Source organism: Callithrix jacchus, chromosome 17 (assembly GCF_049354715.1).
Source record: "Callithrix jacchus isolate 240 chromosome 17, calJac240_pri, whole genome shotgun sequence".
NCBI classification, from domain to species: domain Eukaryota; kingdom Metazoa; phylum Chordata; class Mammalia; order Primates; family Cebidae; genus Callithrix; species Callithrix jacchus.
The window spans coordinates 35,410,308-35,432,431 of record NC_133518.1 but is presented as its reverse complement, the minus strand read 5'-3'; the positions used below and the strand labels follow the sequence as shown (position 1 = coordinate 35,432,431).

The window sequence follows — 22,124 nt, the reverse complement described above, 5'->3', positions numbered from 1 at the left end:
GAATACTTTTGTTTGACTTACTGAATATTTTCTCTTGATTGAACCTCTACTGGCACAGAATTGGGGTCTGAAGTGGCTCCAGCAGTTCTGAAGTTCTGAAATTTTGGCATTTGGTTGGTTATGCCTTTAGGTCTGAGCACAGTGCTAAGCTTCTTGTCAGAAGTAAATGGAATGCTAGTAATTCATGGCATCACAATTAATTAAGCTATCACCTGTGGTTGATGTGTTGCTAATGAATGCACATGCCTCAGAACCCAAGTGGCTGCTGCATTTCACCCTTGTGGCAACAATAAGTATAAGGACTGTAGTGTAGGATAGAATCTTTTGAGTATAATTAAGGCTTACAGAGAGAAAATGACAGCTCAGATTTGTTAACTCTGCTCAAGATCTGCCCTTTCTCTTTTTCGATGGTACATTTTACTTCAAATCATTTCATCTCCTCCAAATTGTGAATAAACTTGTGAATTAAAAGCCTTCTTGCTTGCTCATTTAAAAAATGTTTTGCTGTATAAAAGTAATGCACACTTAGAAAACTTGAGCAAGTATAACAGATTTCTGTTAATATTTTCATGTATTTTCTTCTAGTTTCTTGTATATATTATGTAAAATGAAATAGTCTAGGAACTTTTAGTTTTTTTATTCTGAAACACGCAGATAAATATAAAGAAAAGAATAAATATCACAGAATCCCACCATCCAGAGTTTACATGATTCAGCAAATTAATTTATTATTTCATAGTATTATGTTTTGTTTTGAGACAGGTCTTGCTTTGTTACCCAGGCTGAAGTGCAGAGGTTTGATTTTGGCTCACTGCAGCTTCTGCCTCCTGGGCTCAAATGATCCTCATGCCTCAACCTCCTGAGTAGCTGGGACTACCTGTGCATGCCACCACCATGCCAAGCTAATTTTTATATTTTTTGTAGAGACAGAGTTTTCCCATCTTGGCCAGGCTGGTCTTGAACTCCTGGACTCAAGCAATTCACCCACCTCAGCTTCCAAAGTGCTGAGATTACAAGCGTTAGCCACCATGCCGAGCCATATTTACGTATTTTTAAATATTAACTTACAGTTGGCCCTCTGTATCCATGGCTCTTTGTCTGTGGATTCAACCAGTATTCAAAATATTCAGGAGAAAAAAAAATGGATGGTCGCATCTGTACTGAACATGTTAAACAATATATTATAACAACTATTTACAACTATTTACATAGCATTTACAATGTATGCAGTATTGTAATGAATCTAGAGATGATTTAAAGTATATAGAAGGATGTGCATAGGTTATATGCAAATACTATACCATCTATGGCAGGAACTTGAACATCCATAGATTTTAGTATGAGTGGGCAGTCCTGGCACCAATCTCCCACGGATACTGAGGGATGACTGTATATATAAAGTATATATAAACTTTTAGTGTTAACATTTTTAATGTTAAAGTCTTAAATTTTTTTTTTGAGCATATTTAACAGGTGGTCACATTCAGAGGCTCTGTGGAAGATATCAAGAGTGTCTATGTAGACAATCAATCTACAAATATTAAATACCTAATATGTGCTAGGCACTCTTTAGGTACTTGTAATATATCCATAAAATAAAGATTCCTGTCTTTGAGGAGCAAATATTTTTATGGCAAAGATGGATAAATAATATGTAAACGTAACAATTAAGAATTATGGCATGATAGAAAGTCCTGAGTATTATAATAAAAAAGGAAAGATGATTAGGAAGAGTGAGGCATGGTAGGTACATAGGGAGGCTGCAAACACTTGCCAAGGGAGAGTGTGGTATATGGAAGAAAACAAGAACAGGGTTGTCGGGTGAAGTTTACAGTAAGAAGTTGTTACGGGCTGAATGTGGTGGCTCATGCCTGTAATCCTAGCATTTTAGGAGGCCAAGGTGTGAGGATTGCTTGAGGCCAGGAGTTCAAGACCAGCTTGGGCAGCATGGCAAGACCCTATCTCTCTCTCCATTAAAAAAAAAAAAAAAAAAAAAAAAACAGTTGTTACAATTAATGGGAATGGTATAACTTGATCTGGTGCCCCATACTCCTCTGCTATTAACATGGCAGGCCATGTTAAGTTTCATACTTAACACTTGAACTAAGTGTGGGTCATTGGACATGCTCAGTTTTTATTTTTCAGAAATTACAAAAATTAAAGAAGGAGGGATTGGGATGAGGGAACTGGTTCATTTATTTAGTCAGTTAGACTCTAGCACTTAAACTTAGAAATTGAATCCCCTAAAATAGGGAAGCTGGAATGACAGTGCAAGTTCCTGTTTCCCTGTGTTGTTTTTGTTTTATTTTACAATGTTGTTTTGAGGATTAGAAGAAAAAACATTAATGTCAGATGCTTAACAAAGTGTCTAGCACAAAATTAAGTTTTCTATCAATGTTGTTTATAGTGAAGGTGACATTTGTGTGAGGAATCATGAAAATAAAACATTCTTGTTTGGGAGATAGATGACATTATTACTTTCAAGTGCACTGTGCATGATATTTGATATTTTGATAACCAAGAAAACCAGAATTTTCTACCATCTTTCCCTAAATAGTGTTTAAGATTCTTCTATTCATGAGAGCAATTTCATTGTCAATTGTCTTATTTGCTGTGTGGCTTATTGCTAGGGTTGGCAACCTATAGTACTGGTGACAGCATGGTATTTGAAAGAATTATGAAGTATGTTTCTGTTAGCACTTCTATCTCTCTCTCTTTTTTATTTTTCCTTCTTTAGTTTGACCCTCTTAACTACTGCCTATTGACTTACTAGGAGTTTATGAATAATGACTTGGTATGCCACTTGCCTATCTTTGGTTCAAAACAGTGTTTTCCAAATTTGACTTAATTATAAAGATTCACTAGGGAACTTGTTTTTTCTTTTTGAGACAGAGTCTCACTCTGTCGCCAGGCTGGAGTGCGGTGGTGCCATCTTGGCTCACTAAAACCTCTGCCTCCCGGGTTCAAGCTATTCTCCTGCCTCAGCCTCCCGAGTAGCTGGTACTACAGGCGCGTGCCACCATGCCCAGCTAATTTTTATATTTTTATTAGAGACAGGGTTTCACCATATTGGCCAGGATAGTCGGAATCTCTTGATCCTTGTGATCCACCTGCCTTGGCCTCCCAAAATGCTGGTGTTACAGGTGTGAGCCACTGTACCCAGTCTCACTAGGGAACATTTTTTAAAAGTCAAATTACAGGTTTTCTGACTGTGTCTCAAGGGGAGGGGCCTGGGAATATTTATTTTTGTCACAGGCCCTGAGTAATTTGTGATATACTGGACTAAAATGTACTTTCCATTTATAAGAATCACCTGGAGGCCGGGCGTGGTGGCTCAAGCCTGTAATCCTAGCACTTTGGGAGGCCGAGGTGGGTGGATCACGAGGTCAAGAGATCAAGACCATCCTAGTCAACATAGTGAAACCCTGTCTCTACTAAAAATACAAAAAAATAGCTGGGCATGGTGGCACGTGCCTGTAATCCAAGCTGCTCAGGAGGCTGAGGCAGGAGAATTGCCTGAACCCAGGAGGCAGAGGTTGCGGTGAGCCAAGATCGTGCCATTGCACTCCAGCCTGGGTAGTGGAAGCGAAACTCTGTCTTAAAAAAAAAAAAAAAAAAAGAATCATCTGGAGTACATGCTAATCATATGAATAGTATAGCTTACCAGATCACATCTCATAAACTGAATGAGAAACTGTAACTTTGGGGTTGAGAACAATTGGTATGAAGGCCCTGAGATTGGAAATAATTTGATATTTTGGAAAAATCTTTTTCTTTTTTTGTCTTTTTGAGACACAGTTTTGCTCTGTCACCCAGGCTGGTGTGCAGTGGTATGATCTTTGCTCAGTGCAACCTCTACCTCCCAGGTTCAAGCGATTCTCCTGCCCCAGCCTCCCAAGTAGCTGGGATTACAGGCATGGGCAACTAGGCCCAGCTAACTTTTGTATTTTTAGTAGAGACAGGGTTTCACCACATGACCAGGCTGGTCTCGAACTCTTGACCTCAGGTGATCCACCCACCTAGGCCTCCCAAAGTTTTGGGATTACAGGTGTAAGCCACCATGCCTAGCTGGAAGAACCTGTTTCTTAATCTATTAAAAGTAAAAAATTGATTGTTTTGTTTCATTTGTTGAAAAAAATAAAATTGTAAAAAATGCATTACACAGAGGAAAAAATTTTGCTTTGGTTGATAGTGGTTGTTAAAAATCTTAGCGTATGCTTGCTTTTACTTTGGAATGCATTATGTTAGAGGAATTTGTTGAGCAAACTTCTGCTTTCTTGCAAAAAAAAAATTGGGCATTTTATTTTTACTTAAAAAGTGAAGCCCTATTATTGTTGTTTTTGTTTTCTGATGTAACATTTTTGCTTATGACAGCTTCTGCTTCACTGTCTTTAAAAGCTTTAAAAAACTATGGGAATTTAAATATAGTATGTGATATGGTTGGGCTGTGTCCCCACCCAAATCTAATTTTGAATTGTAGCTCCCATAACCCCCATATGTTGTGGGAGGGAATTGGTGGAAGGTAGTTGAATCATGGGGGTGTTTTTTTTCTGTGCTGTTCTTGTGATAGTGAATAAGAATCATGAGAACTGATGGTTTTATAAAAGGGAATTTCTCCTGCAGTGCTTTCTTGCCTGCTGCTGTGTACGACATGCCTTTGCTCCTCCTTCAGCTTCTGTCATGACTGTGAGGCCTCCCCAGCCATGTGGAACTGTGAGTCCATTAAACCTCTTTTTTTTTTTTTTGAGACAGAGTGTCGCTCTGTTGCCCAGGCTGGAGTGCAGTGCCACTATCTCAGCTCACTGCAACCTCCGCCTCCTGGATTCAAGCAATTCTTCTGCCTCAGCCTCCTGAGTAGCTGGGATTACAGGCACACGCCACCATGCCCAGCTAATTTTTGTACAGGTGCATACCACCATGCCCAGCTTATTTTTGAGACGGGGGTTCGCTATTTTGGTCAGGCTAGTATTGAACTCCTGATCTCATGATCTACCCTCCTGGGCCTCTGAATGTGCTGGGATTACAGGTGGGAGCCACCGTGCCTGACCTAAACTCTTTTTCTTTATAAATTATCCAGTCTTGAGTAGTTCTTCATAGCAGTACAAAAATAGAGTAACATAGTTAATTGGTACCAGAAGAGTGGGTAGTGCTATACCTGAAAACTTGCATTTAAAAGGGTAATGACTTTGGAATTCAGTAACAGGCAGAGGTTGGAACAGTTTGGAGGGCTCAGAAGAAGACGGAAAAATGTAGGGAAATTTGCAGCTTCCTAAAGACTTGCTAAATGGTTTTGACTAAAATGCTGAGAGTGATATGGACAATGAAGTCCAGTCTGAAGTGATCTCATAAGGAGATAGGAACTTATTAGGAACTGGTGAAAAGGTGATTCTTGATATGCTTTAGCAAAGAGATTGGTGGCATTTTGTCTCTGCCCTAGAGATTTGTGGAACTTTTAACTTGAGAGAGATGATTTAGGGTATCTGGCAGAAGAAATTTCTAAGCAGTAAAGTGTTCAAGAGGTGACTTGGGTGCTCTTAAAAGCAGTCAGTTTTATATATTTACAAAGATAGATGGTTTGGAATTGGAATTTTTGTTTAAAAGGGAAGCAGAACATAGAAGTTCAGAAAATTTGCAGCCTGACGACGTGATAGAAAAGAAAAACCCATTTTCTGAGGAATAATTGAAGCCAGCTGTAGAAATTTTTAAGCAATGAGGAGCCAAATGGTAATTGTGAAGACAATGGGTAAAATGTTTCCAGGGCATGTCAGAGGTCTTCATGGCAGCCCTTCCCATCACAGGCCCAGAGGCCTAGGAGGAAAAAAATGGTTTCCTGGACCAGGCTCAGGGCCTTGCTACTTTGTGAAGTCTTGGGACTGGTGCCTTGTGTCCCAGCCATGGCTAAAAGGGGTACAGTCTGAGTCATGGCTTCAAAGGGTGCAAACTCCAAGGCTTGGCAGCTTCCACATGGTGCTGAGCCTGTGAGTACACAAAAGTCAAGAATTGAGGTTTGGGAACCTCTGCCTAGATTTCAGAATCTCTATGGAAATGCCTGGATCCCCTGGCAAAAGTTTGCTGCAGGGGCAGATTCCTCATGGAGAACCTCTGCTAGGGCAGCGTGGAAGGGAAATGTGGCGTTGGAGCCCCTACACAGAGTCCCTACTGAGGCACCACCTAGTGGAGCTGTGAGAAGAGCACCACTGTCCTCCAGACCCCAGAATAGTAGATCCACTGACAGCTTGCACTGTAAACCTGGAAAAGCCATAGGCACTCAATGCCAGCCTGTGAAAATAGCCAGGAGAAAGGCTGTACCCTGCAAAGCCACAGGTGGAGAGCTACCAAAGATGACAGGAGCATACCTCTTGCATCAGCGTGACCTGGATGTGAGACATGGAGTCAAAGGAGATTATTTTGGAGCTTTAAGATTTGACTGGCCTGCTGGATTTTGGACCTGTGTGGGGCCTGCAGACCTTTTGATTTGGCCAATTTCTCCCACTTGGAACAACTGTATTTATACAATGCCTGTATCTCATTGTATCTAGGAAGGAACTGACTTGATTTTGATTTTACAGGCTCATAGGCAGAAGGAACTTGCCTTGTCTCAGATGAGACATTGGAATGTGGACTTCAGAGTTAATGCCGAAATGAGTTACGACTTTGGGGGACTGTTGGGAAGGCGTCATTGGTTTTGAAATATGTGGACATGAGATTTGGGAGGGGCCAGGGCAGAATGATATGGTTTAGCTGTGTTCCCACCCAAATCTCATCTTGAATTCCCACATGTTGGGGGAGGGACCTGGTGGGAGGTAATTCGGCCATGGAGGCAGGTCTTTCCCATACTATTCTCGTGATAGTGAATAAGTCTCATGAGAGCTAATGGATTTATAAAGGAGAGTTTCCCTACACAAGCTCTCTTCTGTGGTCTGCCACCACATGCCTTTCACCCTTTGCCATTATTGTGAGGCCTCCCCAGCCACATGGAACTGTCAGTCCATTAAAACTCTTTTGTAAGTTGTCCAGTCTTGGGTGTCTTTATCAGCAGCGTGAAAATGGACTAATACAACAGCTGTAAGAAATAGTCCTTGTTTTTGGAGCTATTATAGTAAAGTACTTAGGAAAGAAATGTCATGATATCTGTCTTTTAAAGCACTTTAGAAAAAATTCATGCTAAATCTAGGTGGAGATTTAGAGATTCATTATACTATTTCTCCACTTTTTTATATGTTTGAGAATTTATATAACAATAAGTTTATTAAATGCATGAAAAAATTGTTTTAACTCTTCAGTGATCTTTTCAGAAGACTTTTGGCCTTATTTTTAATGTGGCAATAATAGACATAACATAAAATTTACCATTTTCAACATTTTAAAGCATACAGTTCTGTGACATTAACTATATTCACACTGTTGTGCAAATATCACCACAATCCATCTCCAGAATTTTCTGATCTTCCCAAACTGAAACTGGGTATGCATTAAACATTAATTACCCATGCCCCGTCCCCTGGCCATTGGCATGTACAGTTTCACTTTCTGTTTCTATGAATTTCACTACTCTAGGTACCTAATATAAGTGGAATCATACAATATTTGTCCTTTTGTGACAACCTTATTTCACTTAGGATGATATCTTGAAGTTTCATCCATGTTGTACCACATGTCAAAATTTCCTTCCTTTTGTAGGCTGAGAAATACTCCATTGATATGTATATACCACATGTTAACTGATCCATTCATCTCCCAATGGAGACTTGGGTTGCTTAGACCCTTTAGCAATTGCAAAAAAAAAAAATAACTGAGTTCCTGTTTTAAATTCTTTGGGGTATATACCCAGAAGTGAAATTGCTGGATCATATGGGTAATTCTATGTTTGATTTTTTTTTTAAGGAATTACCATTTTCCAAAGTTGTTGCACCGTTTTACTTTCCACCAATAATACTCAGTTACTATTTCTTCACATCCTTGTCAACATTGTTATTTTATCTTGTTTTCATTCAAGACCACAATGAGATTCCACTTTATATCTATTTTATGATCAACATATATATGCAATATAGACACATATAGCCATACTAAAATAGATGTAAAGTGGTATCTCATTTTGGTCTTGACTTGTATTTCCCCAATGGTTTGTGATGTTGAGCATCTTTTCATGTGGTTTTTGGCCATTTGTATGTCTTCTTTGAAAAAATGTCTATTCAGGTCCTATGCTCATTTTTCAATTGGGTTGCTTGGTTTTCTGCCACTGAATTAACAATCCCATCAGAAAGTGGGCTAAGGACATGAATAGGCAATTCTCAAAAGAAGATAGACAAATGGACAACAAAAATATTTTTTAAAACGCTCAAAATCACTAATGATCAGAGAAATGCCAATCAGAACCACAATGTAATACCACCTTACTACTGCAAGAATGGCCATAATAAGAAAAAAAAAAATGGACTTTGGCATGGATATAGTGAAAGGGAACACTTCTACACTGATGGTGGGAATGTAAACTAGTACAACCACTATGGAAAATGGTGTGGAAATTCCTTAAAGAACCAAAAATAGAACTACCATTTTATCCAGCAATCCCACTGCTGGGGATTTAGCAATCCCATTACTTTACCCAGGGGAAAAGTTATATGAAAAAGATATTTATACACATGTTTATAACACCAGAGTTCACAATTGCAAAAATATGGAAGCAGCCCAAATGCTCATCAGTCAATAAGTGGATAAAGAAATTGTGGTGTGTGTATATATATAATGGAATACTATTCAGCCATAAAAATGAATGAATTAATGGCATTTGCAGCAACCGGGATAGAACTAGAAACTATTATTCTAAGTGAAGTAACTTGGGAATGGAAAACCAAACATTGTATATTCTCACTCCTACCTGGGAGCTAAGCTATGAGACTGCAAAGGCATAAGAATGATACAATGGACTTTGGAGACTTGGGGGGTGGGGTGGGAGAGGGGTGAGGGTGTATACTGCTCAGGTGATAGATCCACCAAAACCTCACAAATTACCACTAAAGAACTTATGTAATCAAATACCACCTGTTCCCCAAGAACTTATGCAAATGAATTTTTTTTTAAAAAGGAATTGTATATTCTAGACAGTAATCCCTTATAAAATACATGATTGCAAAGTATTTTCTTGGCCAGACACAGTGGCTCATGCCTGTAGTCCACTTCAGGAGGCTGAGGCAGGCGAATCACCTGAGGTTGGGAGTTCAAGACCAGCCTGACCAACATAGAGAAACTCCATCTCTACTAAAAATAAAATAAAAAATTATCTGGGCATGGTGGCACATGCCTGTAATCCCAGCTACTCGGGAAGCTGGGGCAGGAGAATTGCTTGAACCCAGGAGGCAGAGGTTGCGGTGAGCCAAGATCATGCCATTGCACTTCAGCCTGGGCAACAAGAGCAAAACTCCATCTCAAAAAAAAAAAAAAGAAAAGAAAAGGAAAAGTATTTTCTCTCATTGTTTTCACCTTGCTGGTACTGTCCTTCAGTGCACAAAAAGGTTTTAATTTTCAGGAAGTCAAACATCTATTTTTTTCTTTTGTTGTCTGTGTTTTTGGTGTCATGTCCAAGAAATTATTGACAATTCCACTGCTGTGAAGCACTCCCTATGTTTTCTAAGAGTTTTACATAGTAGCTCTTATGTTTAGGTCTCTGATCCATTGTGAGTTAATTGTTGCATATGGTATAAAGTGAAGGTCAAATTCATTCTTTGGCATATAGATATTCAGTTTTCCCAACACCATTTGTTGAAAAGACTGTGTACAACTCCTTTCTCCATCGAATGGTATTGAAACATGTCTTAGTCCGTTTGTGTTGCTATAAAGGAATACCTGAAGCTGGGTAATTTATGAAGAAAATAGGTTTAATTGGCCCACGGTTCTGCAAGCTGTACAAGAAGCACAGTGCCAATATCTCTATCTGGTGAGAACCTCAAGCTGCTTCCATTTATGGCAGAAAGCAAAAGGGAGCCCACCACATAGCAAGAGCAGGAAGTGAGAGACAGAGAAGAAAGTGCCAGGCTCTTTTCAATCACCAGTTCTCACAGGAATTAAGAGTGAAAATTCAGTCACTCTCATGAGAATGGCATCAAGCCATTCATGAGGGATCTACCCCAATAATCCAGATAGCTCCCATCAGACCCTACCTCCAATATTGGGAATCAGATATCAATATGATACTTGGATGAGGACAAGCAAACCATAGGAGGACTTCTGTCAGAAGTCATTTAAGCATCTATGTGAGGTTTTATTCCTGAGCTCTTTATTCCGTTGATCTATATGTCTGTCTTTATACCAGTAACACACTATTTTAATTACTGTAATTTTGTAGTTAAGTGTTGAAATCAGGAAGTTTGCAACCTACAACTTTGTTCTTATTTTTCAATGTTGTTTTGGCTATTTGGAGTCCCTTGAGATTCCACATGTGGTTTAGGATAGATTTTCCTATTTTTGCAAAAAGGTCATTGGGATTTTGATAATGATTACATTGAATCCATAGATTGCAGTAGGTGGTACTGACATCTTAACTATATTAAGTTTATCAATCCATAAACATGGAATGTCTTTTCCTTTATGTCTTCTTTAATTTACTTCAGCAAACTTTTATAATTTTCAGCGTACAGCTCTTCCACCTCCTTGGTTTAATTTATTACTAACTATATTATTATTTTCCTTTTTGGATAGTTAGTTCACTGTTAGTTTATAGGAATGCAGTTGATTTTAATATGTGATTTTCTATCCTGCAAATCTGCTGAATTCTTTTATTAACAGTTCTATTAGATATTTTTCTTTTGTGGAATCTTTAAGATTATCCACATGTAAGATCATGTCATTTGCTAACAAAGATATTTTACTTATTCCTTTTTAATGTGGATGACTTTTATTTCTTTTTCTTGCCTAATTGCTCTAGCTAGGACTTTTGATACCATGATAAATAGAAATGGCAAAGGCAGGAATCCTTGTCTTGTTCCTGATTTTAGAGGAAAAGCTTTCAGTCTTTTATGACCAATTACGGTATTTGTTGTTGGTTTTTTACATATGGCCTTTATTTTGTTGAGGTAGTTTCTGTTTTCAGTTTGTTGGGCATTTTATTATGAAAGGGTGTTAAATTTGTCAAATAGGCTTTTTCTGCATTTATTGAAATGATTATGTGTTTTTATTCTCTTAATGTGGTACATTACATTGATTGTAACACATGTAGAATCATTCTTGCATTCCAGGAATAAGTCTGACTTGGTCATGTGTATAATGCTTTTAATGTGCTGCTGAATTCACTTTGCTGGCATTTTAATGAGGATTTTTGCATCAGCACTCCTAAGAGATAATGGTCTGTAGTTTTCTTTTTCTTTTTTTGTAGTATTATTGTCTGACTTTGGTATCAGGGTAATTTTGGCCCCTTAGAATGAGTTAGGAGGTGTTCCCTCTTTTTCAGTTTTTTGGTAAATCTTGAGAAAAAATGATGTTGATTCTTCCTTAAATATTTGGTAGAATTCACCAATGAAGGCGTCTGATTCCAGGCTTTTCTTTCTTGGAATGTTTTTGATTATTGCTTCAATCTCCCATAGGTCTGTGCAGGTTTTCTATTTTTTATCATTTAGTTTGGGGAGGTTATGTCTTTCCATTTCATCTAGTAATCCAGTATCTTGGCATACAATTATTCACAGCACTTTCACAATCCTTTTTATTTCTGTAAAATTGGTGGTTATGTCTCTTCTTTCATTTCTGATTTTAGTTGAGTCTCCTCTCTTGTTTTCCTTTTCTTTTGAAAAACCAACTCTTGGTTTTGCTGATTTTTCTCTTGGCCTCATTTTTGAGAAACTGAACAAAGTGACTGCCATACATAATTATCTGTATGGTTTTAGAAGACAGATGATAGTTAGTTGTCTAATGCTGGTCACTGAAAAATTAAAAAATTTCCCAAGAATCACAGTTAATCCTAACTTCACATTTAAATCTGTGACAATGAATTTTTAAGACCAGTATTGCTTTCAGGAAATTCACTTCAAAATAAATTTTAATTCTGAAGATGACTCAACAGTGTGATACCAACTGCTTCAGTGCCAAATAACACTCACAGAACAGCCAACTGTCTCCATAAGAAATCCTCCAAGTAAGCTCAGACCTCATTGATTCTGAAGCTACATTCCTGACCTTCATGAGCATCTTAAGAACTGGACCAAAATATTACACTACTAAAAGAATTGTCATTTTTTCCAAATTTGCAAAAATAATAGACAAACAGTAATTTCCATTTGTTTTTTTTTTTCAATAAATGTACCTTATATTACAATAAGCATCAAAAGAATATATACTATACCAAACACTAACAGAAAAAAATAAGTGAGCAATTAGTTAACTATTTTAGTGCAAAATGTATAATGGCCAGTCTAACATCATTTAATAGTTTATTTTTTCTACAAATGTGATTATGGTTATGTATGTAACATACATAGGTACTATAAAATTTCCTCCACAATATATCAATACTAAATATATCAATAACTTCATAGTGTTCTTTAAAAAGCATCAAGACTTCCAGGAATTCTGAACTTCTAACACATACTGTGTAGTCCATTTTCATACTGCTATGAAGAAATACCTGCCTCTGGCCCCTCCCAAATCTCAGTCCTCATGCTTCAAAATGAATCATGCCTCGCCAACAGTCCCCAAAGTCTTAATACGTCTGAGCATTAACTAAAAGTCCACAGTCCAAAGTCTCATCTCATCAGTCCAAAGCCTCATAGGCTAAGTCCTTTCTGCCTATGAGCCTATAAAATCAAAAGATTGACTTCACAAAAATCAAGAGAGACTCTTCTGAACCCTCCAAACTGTTCCAACCTCTACCTGTTACCCAGTTCCAAAGTCACTTCCACATTTTTTGGTATTTTTTCAGCAGCACCCCCCCTCTCCTGATACCTTACTGTATTAGTTCATTTTCAAGCTGCTATTAAAGACATACCTGAAACTGGGCAATTTACAAAAGAAAGAGGTTTAATGGACTTGCAGTTCCACCTGGCTGGGGAGGCCTCACAATCATGGTGGAGGATGAAAGGCACATCTCACATGATAGCAGACAGGAGAAGAGAGTTTGCAGGGAAACTCCCCTTTATAAACCTATCAGGTCTCATGAGACTTATTCACTATCAGGAGAATAACATGGGAAAGACTTGCCCCATGATTCGGTTACCTCTCACCAGATTTCTCCCACAACACCTGGGAATTCAAGATGAGATTTGGGTGGGGACACAGCCAAACCCATATCAGCCATAATACTATCATCATATCTAAGGATTTTCCTAAGATATCTAATATCTGGGCCATATTTACATTGTCTCCATCATTTACAAAATGTCTTTTTATTGTTTGTTTAATGGAACTGTGTGTTGCATTTGTTTTTAATATTTCTCATCTCTTTTGATGTACAACAGTTTCATGCCATTTCCTCATTCTGTCCTCTTATGCTGTCTTTGTTTATTTGAATTTGTAGAAATTGAAGCATTGCCCTCAACCAAGACACCCATCTTGTGGTATCTTATTCATTTCTTATCCATTCCAGACAATTCCTGTAAGCTTGAAGTTAGAGCTAAATGCTTGTTAGAATTGATTTAAAATAGTTTTGCAAGAATACATCTTAAGCGTTATAGTACAGACTGATCAGAAAGTAAAATTGGAATTTGCCAGTGGGAAAAATCTTTAGAGTCAGGAAACTGATTTCAGATAAAATGTCTGTTAATAACTAGTAGAATTATGTCAAATAGTAGGCCAAGTTAGATGTGATCAAAGATGGTGGTGGACACATCTCTAGAATCCTCTATGGTAGTTCTTAAGGGTTTCTTGTATATTCTCTACTTTCAACCTTCTTCCTTTGAAGAAGTATCTTTTTTTTTTAATTATAGGCATACTCAAAATGAATACGAAGTTATGTTCTATCTTTGGTAATATGAGCTGGGGTTGGAGGGGCACAAGGAGGAGGAAAAGGATAAAGGGAAAGAGGAAAAGAGGTAGATGTTTGTCATCAGCAAGATTCTACTAAATTTTATTTCTATGTGTTCTCTGCTTCCAAAAATGGTTCTAAAAAAATTGGTTCTAAAATATCCTCAAGTTAGATGTATTCTATTTGTTGGGGGGTAAGAGTCTCAACAAACAATACTTTATTGTATTGTTTGATCAGTGTAATACTTAGTAAGTGATCAGTATTAGTTGTAGTCTGTGCAACTCCAACAGTTGAATAAGTTCAAGGATGAGAGGCCAGTAAGAATTGTTATGGGGAAGAAAGATACCACACTCACTGTCCACCAGCGTGGTCAGGGGTTCTGACTGGCATCCAGACTCTCAATAACTGATGGGCTATTACCTGATTCCAGGTCCACTAGCTTGGTTGGAAGTAGGAGGATAGAAACTAGGAGCACAACATATAAGCACAAAATGCATCTTTATTGGGAAGCCTTACATTCATTTAGATAAAGCTTTTATACTCACCAAAGAGTGTACTGGATTGTAACCAGTGATGTAAATATGTGAATGTGTGTCACCTCAGCATACTAAAGTGTCATACATGAAAGGGACACTTCTTTTAATAGTCTGTTAGTAGCTCCAGCTTCCCTCAAGTGTCATGCTTGCTTTCAAGAAACACACACTGCAGGGAATCAGAGACTTTTTTGTTTATGTTTTTGTAATAAGCTTTTATAGTTAATATACAGTCTTTTCAGTTTAAATATTTTTCATGAATAAGGAGTCATTTTTACCATAAATAATATTGCCTAGTAATACAGCTGACAGCCTGAATTTATTTTAATTGAGTTTATTAAGTGCCAGGAGATGTATCAAAGAATTTAAGTTTGCTAACCTTTCTCCTTAGGCAGCTTCCTGGAAAAGGGAAGATTTAAATGAAAACAAAACCCAGCAGCGACAACGAGATCCATGAGCTTATTGGAGAACGTGTTAATAACTGTGGATCTTTTTCACAGAAACTACATATACTTAAATGAACACAAAATTTTGCAGTTTCATAGGATTTGTAGTTTTACCCCAAATTTTCTTTTGAAGATAGAAGGGAGTATATTTTAGTTCCTGAGTAACACGTGAATGAAGATACAATGCCAGCAAGGTGTTTGCTGGAAACAGTGAGTTGATCAGAGCATGAGTGAGTGGTAGAGTATAGGGAAATAAAATTGTTTACATTGGGCAGATTCTTTTTTTATATTTTTCTGAAACGGAGTCTTGCTCTGTTGCCCTGGTTAGAGTGCAGTGGCATGATCTTGGCTCACTGTAACCTCTGCCTCCTGGGTTCAAGTGGTTCCTGTGCCTCAGCCTCCCAAGTAGCTGGGACTGTAAGCACCTGCCACTGTGCCTGGCTAATTTTTGTATTTTCAGTAGAGGTAGGGTTTCCCCATGTTGGCCAGGCTGGTCTGGAACTCCTGACCTCAGGTGATCCACTTGCCTTGGCCTCCCAAAGTGTTAGGATTACTGGCATGAGCCACTGTGCTCGGCCTGGGCAGATGCTTAAATGTGAAAATTTTAGACCTTCTTGCACCTTGGGAATCATCAGTAGATAGGAATAACTGAAGTGATCGTTCTCCAACATTTACTTCTGTTGGCCAATGCCTTACTTCCTCCCACCTTCATTTTAAAGTTATTTTCTCTGCCTTTGAAACTTAAATATTCCTCAGAGTTTTTTTTAATATTCTTCAATTTTCACTTTTACATTAAGATCACTTCAGTTATTCCTATCTACTGATGATTCCTAAGTCTCTTTTTGCCTTGTGTGTGGAGCTCTAGATGTTTATTTATTATTGCCTATGCATATGTCCACCAGACTGTCCCCCAAATATTAAGTTTTAAAATTTTAAAATTGTACTTACCCTCTCACTGTGGTCTTCCTTCCATATTTCCTGTTTCATCTGTTGGCATCCCTGTCCAAAGTCCTTTCTTTTTATATTCCATTGCTATGTTAAGCCCTTCTGTGCATAATTGTATTTATTCTACAGAGTTGTCTTACAGGTCCTACTGATCCTTCTTTTAGAGATAAAGCAATTTATGTAGTTTAAACATTTACCGCCAAATCATACTATTAGTATGGGACAGTGCTGGGACATAAACCCAGATCTATAGATTTTCTATTTTTTACCGCAGTTATAATGCCAGCCACTTCTGTGACTTTAATCTAAAAAAATTAAGGGTATACCTATAGGTGTAATTAAAATAATATTTATTGCAGAGTTTTTCTAAAAAAAAAAATGAAATCTCCAACAGTAGGAATTCCTATGCTGCCCATTAAATAATATTCATAAGGAATACCATGTGGCCAATATACATCATATTATTTGATCAGTAATTTTTTATTTTGTATAAACAAATCATGTATGGAAACCCAATGTGAGAAACAGATTAAGAAAAAATAGTGCTTGACCACATGTTTTCACTCATAAGTGGGTGTTGAACAATGAGAACACATAGACACAGGGAGGGGAGCATTACACACTGGGGCCTGTCGGAGTACGGGGCTAGGGGAGGGATAGCAGGGAGTCCGGGGCTAGGGGAGGGATAGCAGAGGGTGGGGGGGCTAGGGGAGGGATAGCAGGGGGTGGGGGGGCTAGGAGAGGGATAGCAGGGAGTTGGGGGCTAGGGGAGGGATAGCAGGGGGTGGGGGCCTAGGGGAGGGATAGCAGGGGTGGGGGGCTAGGGGAGGGATAGCAGGGAGTCGGGGGCTAGGGGAGGGATAGGAGGGAGTTGGGGGCTAGGGGAGGGATAGCAAGGGGTGGAGGGAGAGGGGAGGGATAGGGGAGGGATAGCATTAGGAGAAATACCTAATGTAGATGACGGGGTGATGGATGCAGCAAACCACCATGGCACATGTGTGCCTATGTAACAAACCTGCACATACTGCACATGTACCCCAGAACTTATAGAAACCAAAAAAAGAAAAAATGTGCTTGAAAGGGAGGGAATCTCCAGAGTATTTCATGGACAGGTATCTGCAATGGTTTTTGAGGAGAATTAGGAAAATACTCATAGTACCATAAGTGAAAAAAATACAATTAGTAAAACAATATGCATAGTGTACCCCCAATTTTGAATGTGCAGTTGGCTAAAAATGTATTTGAATGCACAGTTGGTTCTCCATTTCCATGGCTTCTACATCCATGGATTCAATCAACTACAGAGTGAAAATATTTGAGGAAAGACATCATCTGTAGTGAACATGAACAGGCTATTTTTCTTGTCATTATTCTTGAAACAATACAGCATAACCACTACTTACATGGCATTTACATTGTGTTAGATATTATAAGCAATCAAGAGATGTTTTAAAGTATTTGGGAGGATGTGTGTAGGTTATATGCAAATACTACATCATTTTACATAAGGAACTTGAGGATTCTCAGATTCTGGTATCCTCAGGGAGTCCTGGAACCAACCACCGTGGATACCAAGGGACAACTCTATACATTGCTAAAAGACTGGAAAGTTATACATCAAAGTATGAACACTAGTTATTCCTAAATTTGAGGATTATTTATAATGTTCATTTTCCCCACATTTTCTACAAGGAACAAAAATTAGTTTTGTAAATAGAGAGCATAAAGCAAAACTCCTGAACATTATTTAAAAAGGTGATAAATGCAAAACACCCCTCAAAACATACCACATATCATTGAATACACATAGTATACACACATACACTCTCATATACAAAGTAAAAGAAAACTAGTGACTGTTGCTCCATGAACATTGGCTTTTGAAGCTCTGGAATACTTGTGTAGGTAAGGGGCTGTACTCTACTCTTTGAATATCAGCCTTGGATGGATATTGATGCTGTTTTCAGTAGGGGTTTAGAATGTGGACTTTGGAAACTATTGGTTTTGAATCCAGCTCTGCTATTATTTATTGTTTTATCTTGGGCAAGTCGCTTACCAGTTCCTAAGTTTTCTCCATTTGTGAAATTATATGTACCGTATAGGGAGGTTAGGATTAAATGAGTTAACTCAGTAACATGCTTACATGTCACAGCAAGCCTGGCACTTATTAAGTGATCAATATTAGTTGTTTTGGTTATTTTTCCTGTCTTTTATTTTCCCTCTAAACTTTGTCTCCCTTTTCCTTCCCCAGAGTTAGCTGGAAATTCCAGAACTTTAGATGGAAAGTCAAGGTTTTTTTTTTTTTTTTTTAGAGACAGAATCTTGCTCCGTCTCCAGGTGCCAGGCTGGAGTGCAGTGGCGCTATCTTGGCTCACTGCAACCTCTGTCTCCCAGGTTCAAGCAATTCTCCTGCCTCAGCCTCCTGAGTAGCTGGGACTACAGGCATGCGCCACCACGCCCAGCTAATTTTTGTATTTTTAGTAGAGATGGGGTTTCACCATGTTGGCCAGGATGGTCTCCATCTCTTGACCTCATGATCTGCCCGCCTTGGCTTCCCAAAGAAAGTGAAGTTTTTATCAGATTCAGTTTCCCAAAGAGGTCATTGGTCAATATGGTGTATACTTCTTCCTACTAAAATTTAATAGCAAATATATCTGATTTTGTAAAGATTTGTATGTTTTTATGGTAGGATTTCTAACCAGCAGTTGTCCACCATCAGTGATTAACTAGGAGGATTTACAAGACTTAGCACATGGTTGTACTTATGGCTGTGATTTATTACAGCAAAAGGATACAAAACAAAATCAATGAGGGGAAAAGGCACATGGGGTAAAGTCCAGAGTAAATCAGTGATTCTTCTAAGGGTCTTTTCCCAGTGGAGTTACACAGGATGTATTTAATTCCTCCAGCTAGTTGTGACAACACATGTAAAGTATCTACCAGGGAAGCTTTATTAGAGACTCAGTTTTTATTAGGAATTGTTCATATAGACAGACACTCTCTGCCTAGCATGTACAAAATTCTAGTTACCCAGAAGGAAAACAGGTGTTCAACACAAATCACCTTGTTTGTAAAGTGTAGGCACACTGAGCTGTTCTTACTAGGAAATGGTGGAAACTGTCCTGAAATCTAAATTTCTAGATGTCAGCCAGGAGCCAGCCTTGCAAGCAGACCTTTCTAGGGACAGCAATCTCAAGCCTGCTATCTTAAACTCTTTTCTATAATGTTATGAAATCTATTTAAGAAATGAATGGCAACAAATCTAGACATTTTATAAAAGCTTTATTGAGATACAATTCTCATACTATAAAATTCAACCAATTGAAGTTTACAGTGCAGTGATTTTTAGCATATTTATAGAGTTGTGCAGCCATCACCAGAGTCTGATTTTAGAACATTTTCATCATCTCTCCCCCAATAACATTACTCCTTAGCGTCATTCCTCATTCCCACCTTTCCCCTCCCTCAGGCTTTTCCCCCACGCCCTGCCAATCCCTAGGCAACCACTAATTTACTTTCTGTCATTAAGGGACAAATCTATTCTTATGTTGTCATTTTAATTTTTATCTCTGATATTAATGGCTTTGTAAATGATAACTTAAAATTTATTTACAGGTATTTTACTTCCAGTGTCTTAGCCAAAGATTTCAGAGTTTGAGTCTGTATGACAGTTTCTACATCCAGAGCACTTATCCATACTAACCATCATCAAAATGAATATTACATGAATGTGGGATATTTAATGAAATAATTCATTATAAAAGCCGTTGTTTTTGTAATGTTTGTTTTTACTAGTTTAAAAGTACATAATACAATTGATTGAGGCTTACCAATAAGCATTTTTATATTTATGGGTCGACATATAGTCTTTTCATGGTATCTTTTTGCTAAAATAGAGAAATATTCACTATTCATAGTGAATAGGGTAAAGTTTGGAGAGGTAGTTACACTGTTGCCATTCAGATGCAGAGAGAGAAAAAAAGTGTAGATTGTTAGAAGGTAATGAACAAAAAGTATTCCTTTATAATAAGTGGCTATTAATTTTTTGACATTCTCTGGTGTGGGTACAACAGACAATAGTAAATGAAAAGCAAATTTACATGTGAATTTATTTATATTGAACCAGAAGCTAAAAATTTATTGTAGGAAATTTTCTATTTTAAAGCAAAGGTACTAGTGTGTGTGTTTTTAACCATTGTTTTGGTTGAAATCTAGTTTCTCTGAAAATTGAGTTAGTAAGACAAGCTATACTGTAAACTGAGCTCTATGGGAGGATGATTAAAACACAGAAGTTTGTCACCATCAGTTATATAGGTATTGACTAAATGTGGGTGTTTACCTAAATGTCCAAATCTGTGTAAGTTCTTATGCTTTTGAAATTAAAGCTTTAATTTTAATATTAATACATGTTTGTAATTAAAAGGGATATTTTTGGACATTGGGAATTAATATATCAAATGATCTGATCCCTGGGACAAAGCACCAGCTCTCATTGTTACTTACATCCTTGTCTTCCAGGTGATTTTACAACGAGATGCTGCTCTCCATAGGGATGCTCATGCTGTCAGCCACACAAGTCTACACCATCTTGACTGTCCAGCTCTTTGCATTCTTAAACCTACTGCCTGTAGAAGCAGACATTTTAGCAGTAAGTACAGTAAAATGTATTTATGTCTAGAAACATCTCTTAAAGAAAAGCTTTTAAAAAAGCCCTGAATGATAGAACCTTATGACATTTTAATCTAAAAACATACCCCAGCACTTACATACAGTTACAGTTACTTGACATTGGGGTACCTTATTCTTTTTTTATTTTTTTTTTCTTTTTTGAGATGGAGTTTCATTCTTGTTGCCCAGGCTAGAGTGCAGTGGCACGGTCCTGGCTCACTGCAACCTCTGCCTCCCAGGTTTAAGCAGTTCTCCTGCCTCAGCCTCCTGAGTAGCTTGTGCCACCATGCCTGACTAATTTTTTTGTATTTTTAGTAGAGACAGGGTTTTACCATGTTGGCCAGGCTGGCCTCAAACTCCTGACCTCAGGTGATCCGCCTGCCTCGGCCTCCCAAAGTGCTGGGATTATAGGCGTGTGCCATCACGCCTGACTAATTTTTTTGTATTTTTAGTAAAGATGAGATTTTACCATATTGGCCAGGCTGGTCTTGAACTCCTGGCCTCAGGTGATCTGCCTGCCTTGGCCTCCCAAAGTGCTGGGATTACAGGTGTGAGCCATCACGCCTGGCCCCTTGTTCATTTTTTATTGCTTCATATCTAGTGTAAGATCTCATGAACAATCAGTGCCTGATAAATGATGTTGCTCATTAGGGTATGTGTGTACATATGGATACTTGTGCACACATACCTACCTGCTGTGTACTTAGGAAGAATTTTACTGTTTTTCTTGGTACCTAGTATATATCTTAATGACTGTAAGATCTCAGTAGTATCTCAGTATTTAAGAAATTCTACAAGATGCCCATAGAAAATTTAAATCCAAGATTATCACTAATGAGTCAGAAGAGAAGCAAAGTGGTCCTGTCTTTGATGATGGATAGAAGGAAGAGTTTTCAGATAAGAAGATTGCTGCTCAAAACCTTAGTTAGCCTCTCTTAGCTACTGTGTTACTGTCCTCCACAGTGAGGAGTATACGAATGGTCTCCAGCTTAAGATGGGTTGACTAGTGACTTTTTGACTTTATGATGATGTGAAAGTGATATGCATTCAGCATGCTCCTCGACTTTTGATGAGATTATGGTCCAACAACCCCATCATAAATTGAAAATATCATAAGTAGAATTTGACTTATGAAACATGTTGACAGATATTTTTAATTTTGATGGGTTTATTCAGATGTAGCCCCATTGTAAGTTGAGGAGCATCTATACATATTTTTTATTTCTCTTTTTCTGTGAAGGTAGAAAAAGAACATACATGCCTATATTCTAGGTCTGTGTTAAGGATATGGTTTTACTTTCTGGGTACCACTGATTTGCTTAATGATATCAGGTGAGAAATTTAAAAGAGCCAGAATTGTTGCTGACCAAAGCTTGATATGGTCCCTCTCTGTGTTTCTGCATGTTGCAGCAATTCCGGAAGATTTCGAGATCATTGTAGAACTTGGGAGAGCCAGGTTGGTTTCCATACTATAGCTTTTGAAGGCAAACAATTTTAGTAATCTATATGCGATTTCGCACCCCCTGTTGTCCTCTGTAGTAGGGAACTGGTTGATTAGGTTGTTTTTGGGAATAGTCTTGCTCT

The 22,124-nt window shown here is 38.0% G+C and overlaps 1 protein-coding gene across 2 annotated transcripts in view; it reads left to right on the top strand.

The window, feature by feature from the left end:
• The window catches only part of RNF13 (ring finger protein 13), a 183,667-nt gene that overhangs the window by 24,255 nt on the left and 137,288 nt on the right, over positions 1 to 22,124 (top strand). For both annotated transcript variants that reach the window (XM_002759497.7, XM_035278324.3), the window contains exon 2: positions 20,391 to 20,520. In XM_002759497.7, coding sequence (XP_002759543.1) covers positions 20,407 to 20,520 — 114 coding nt within the window. In that variant the 5' untranslated portion in view covers positions 20,391 to 20,406. The remainder of the gene's footprint in view (positions 1 to 20,390; positions 20,521 to 22,124) is intronic.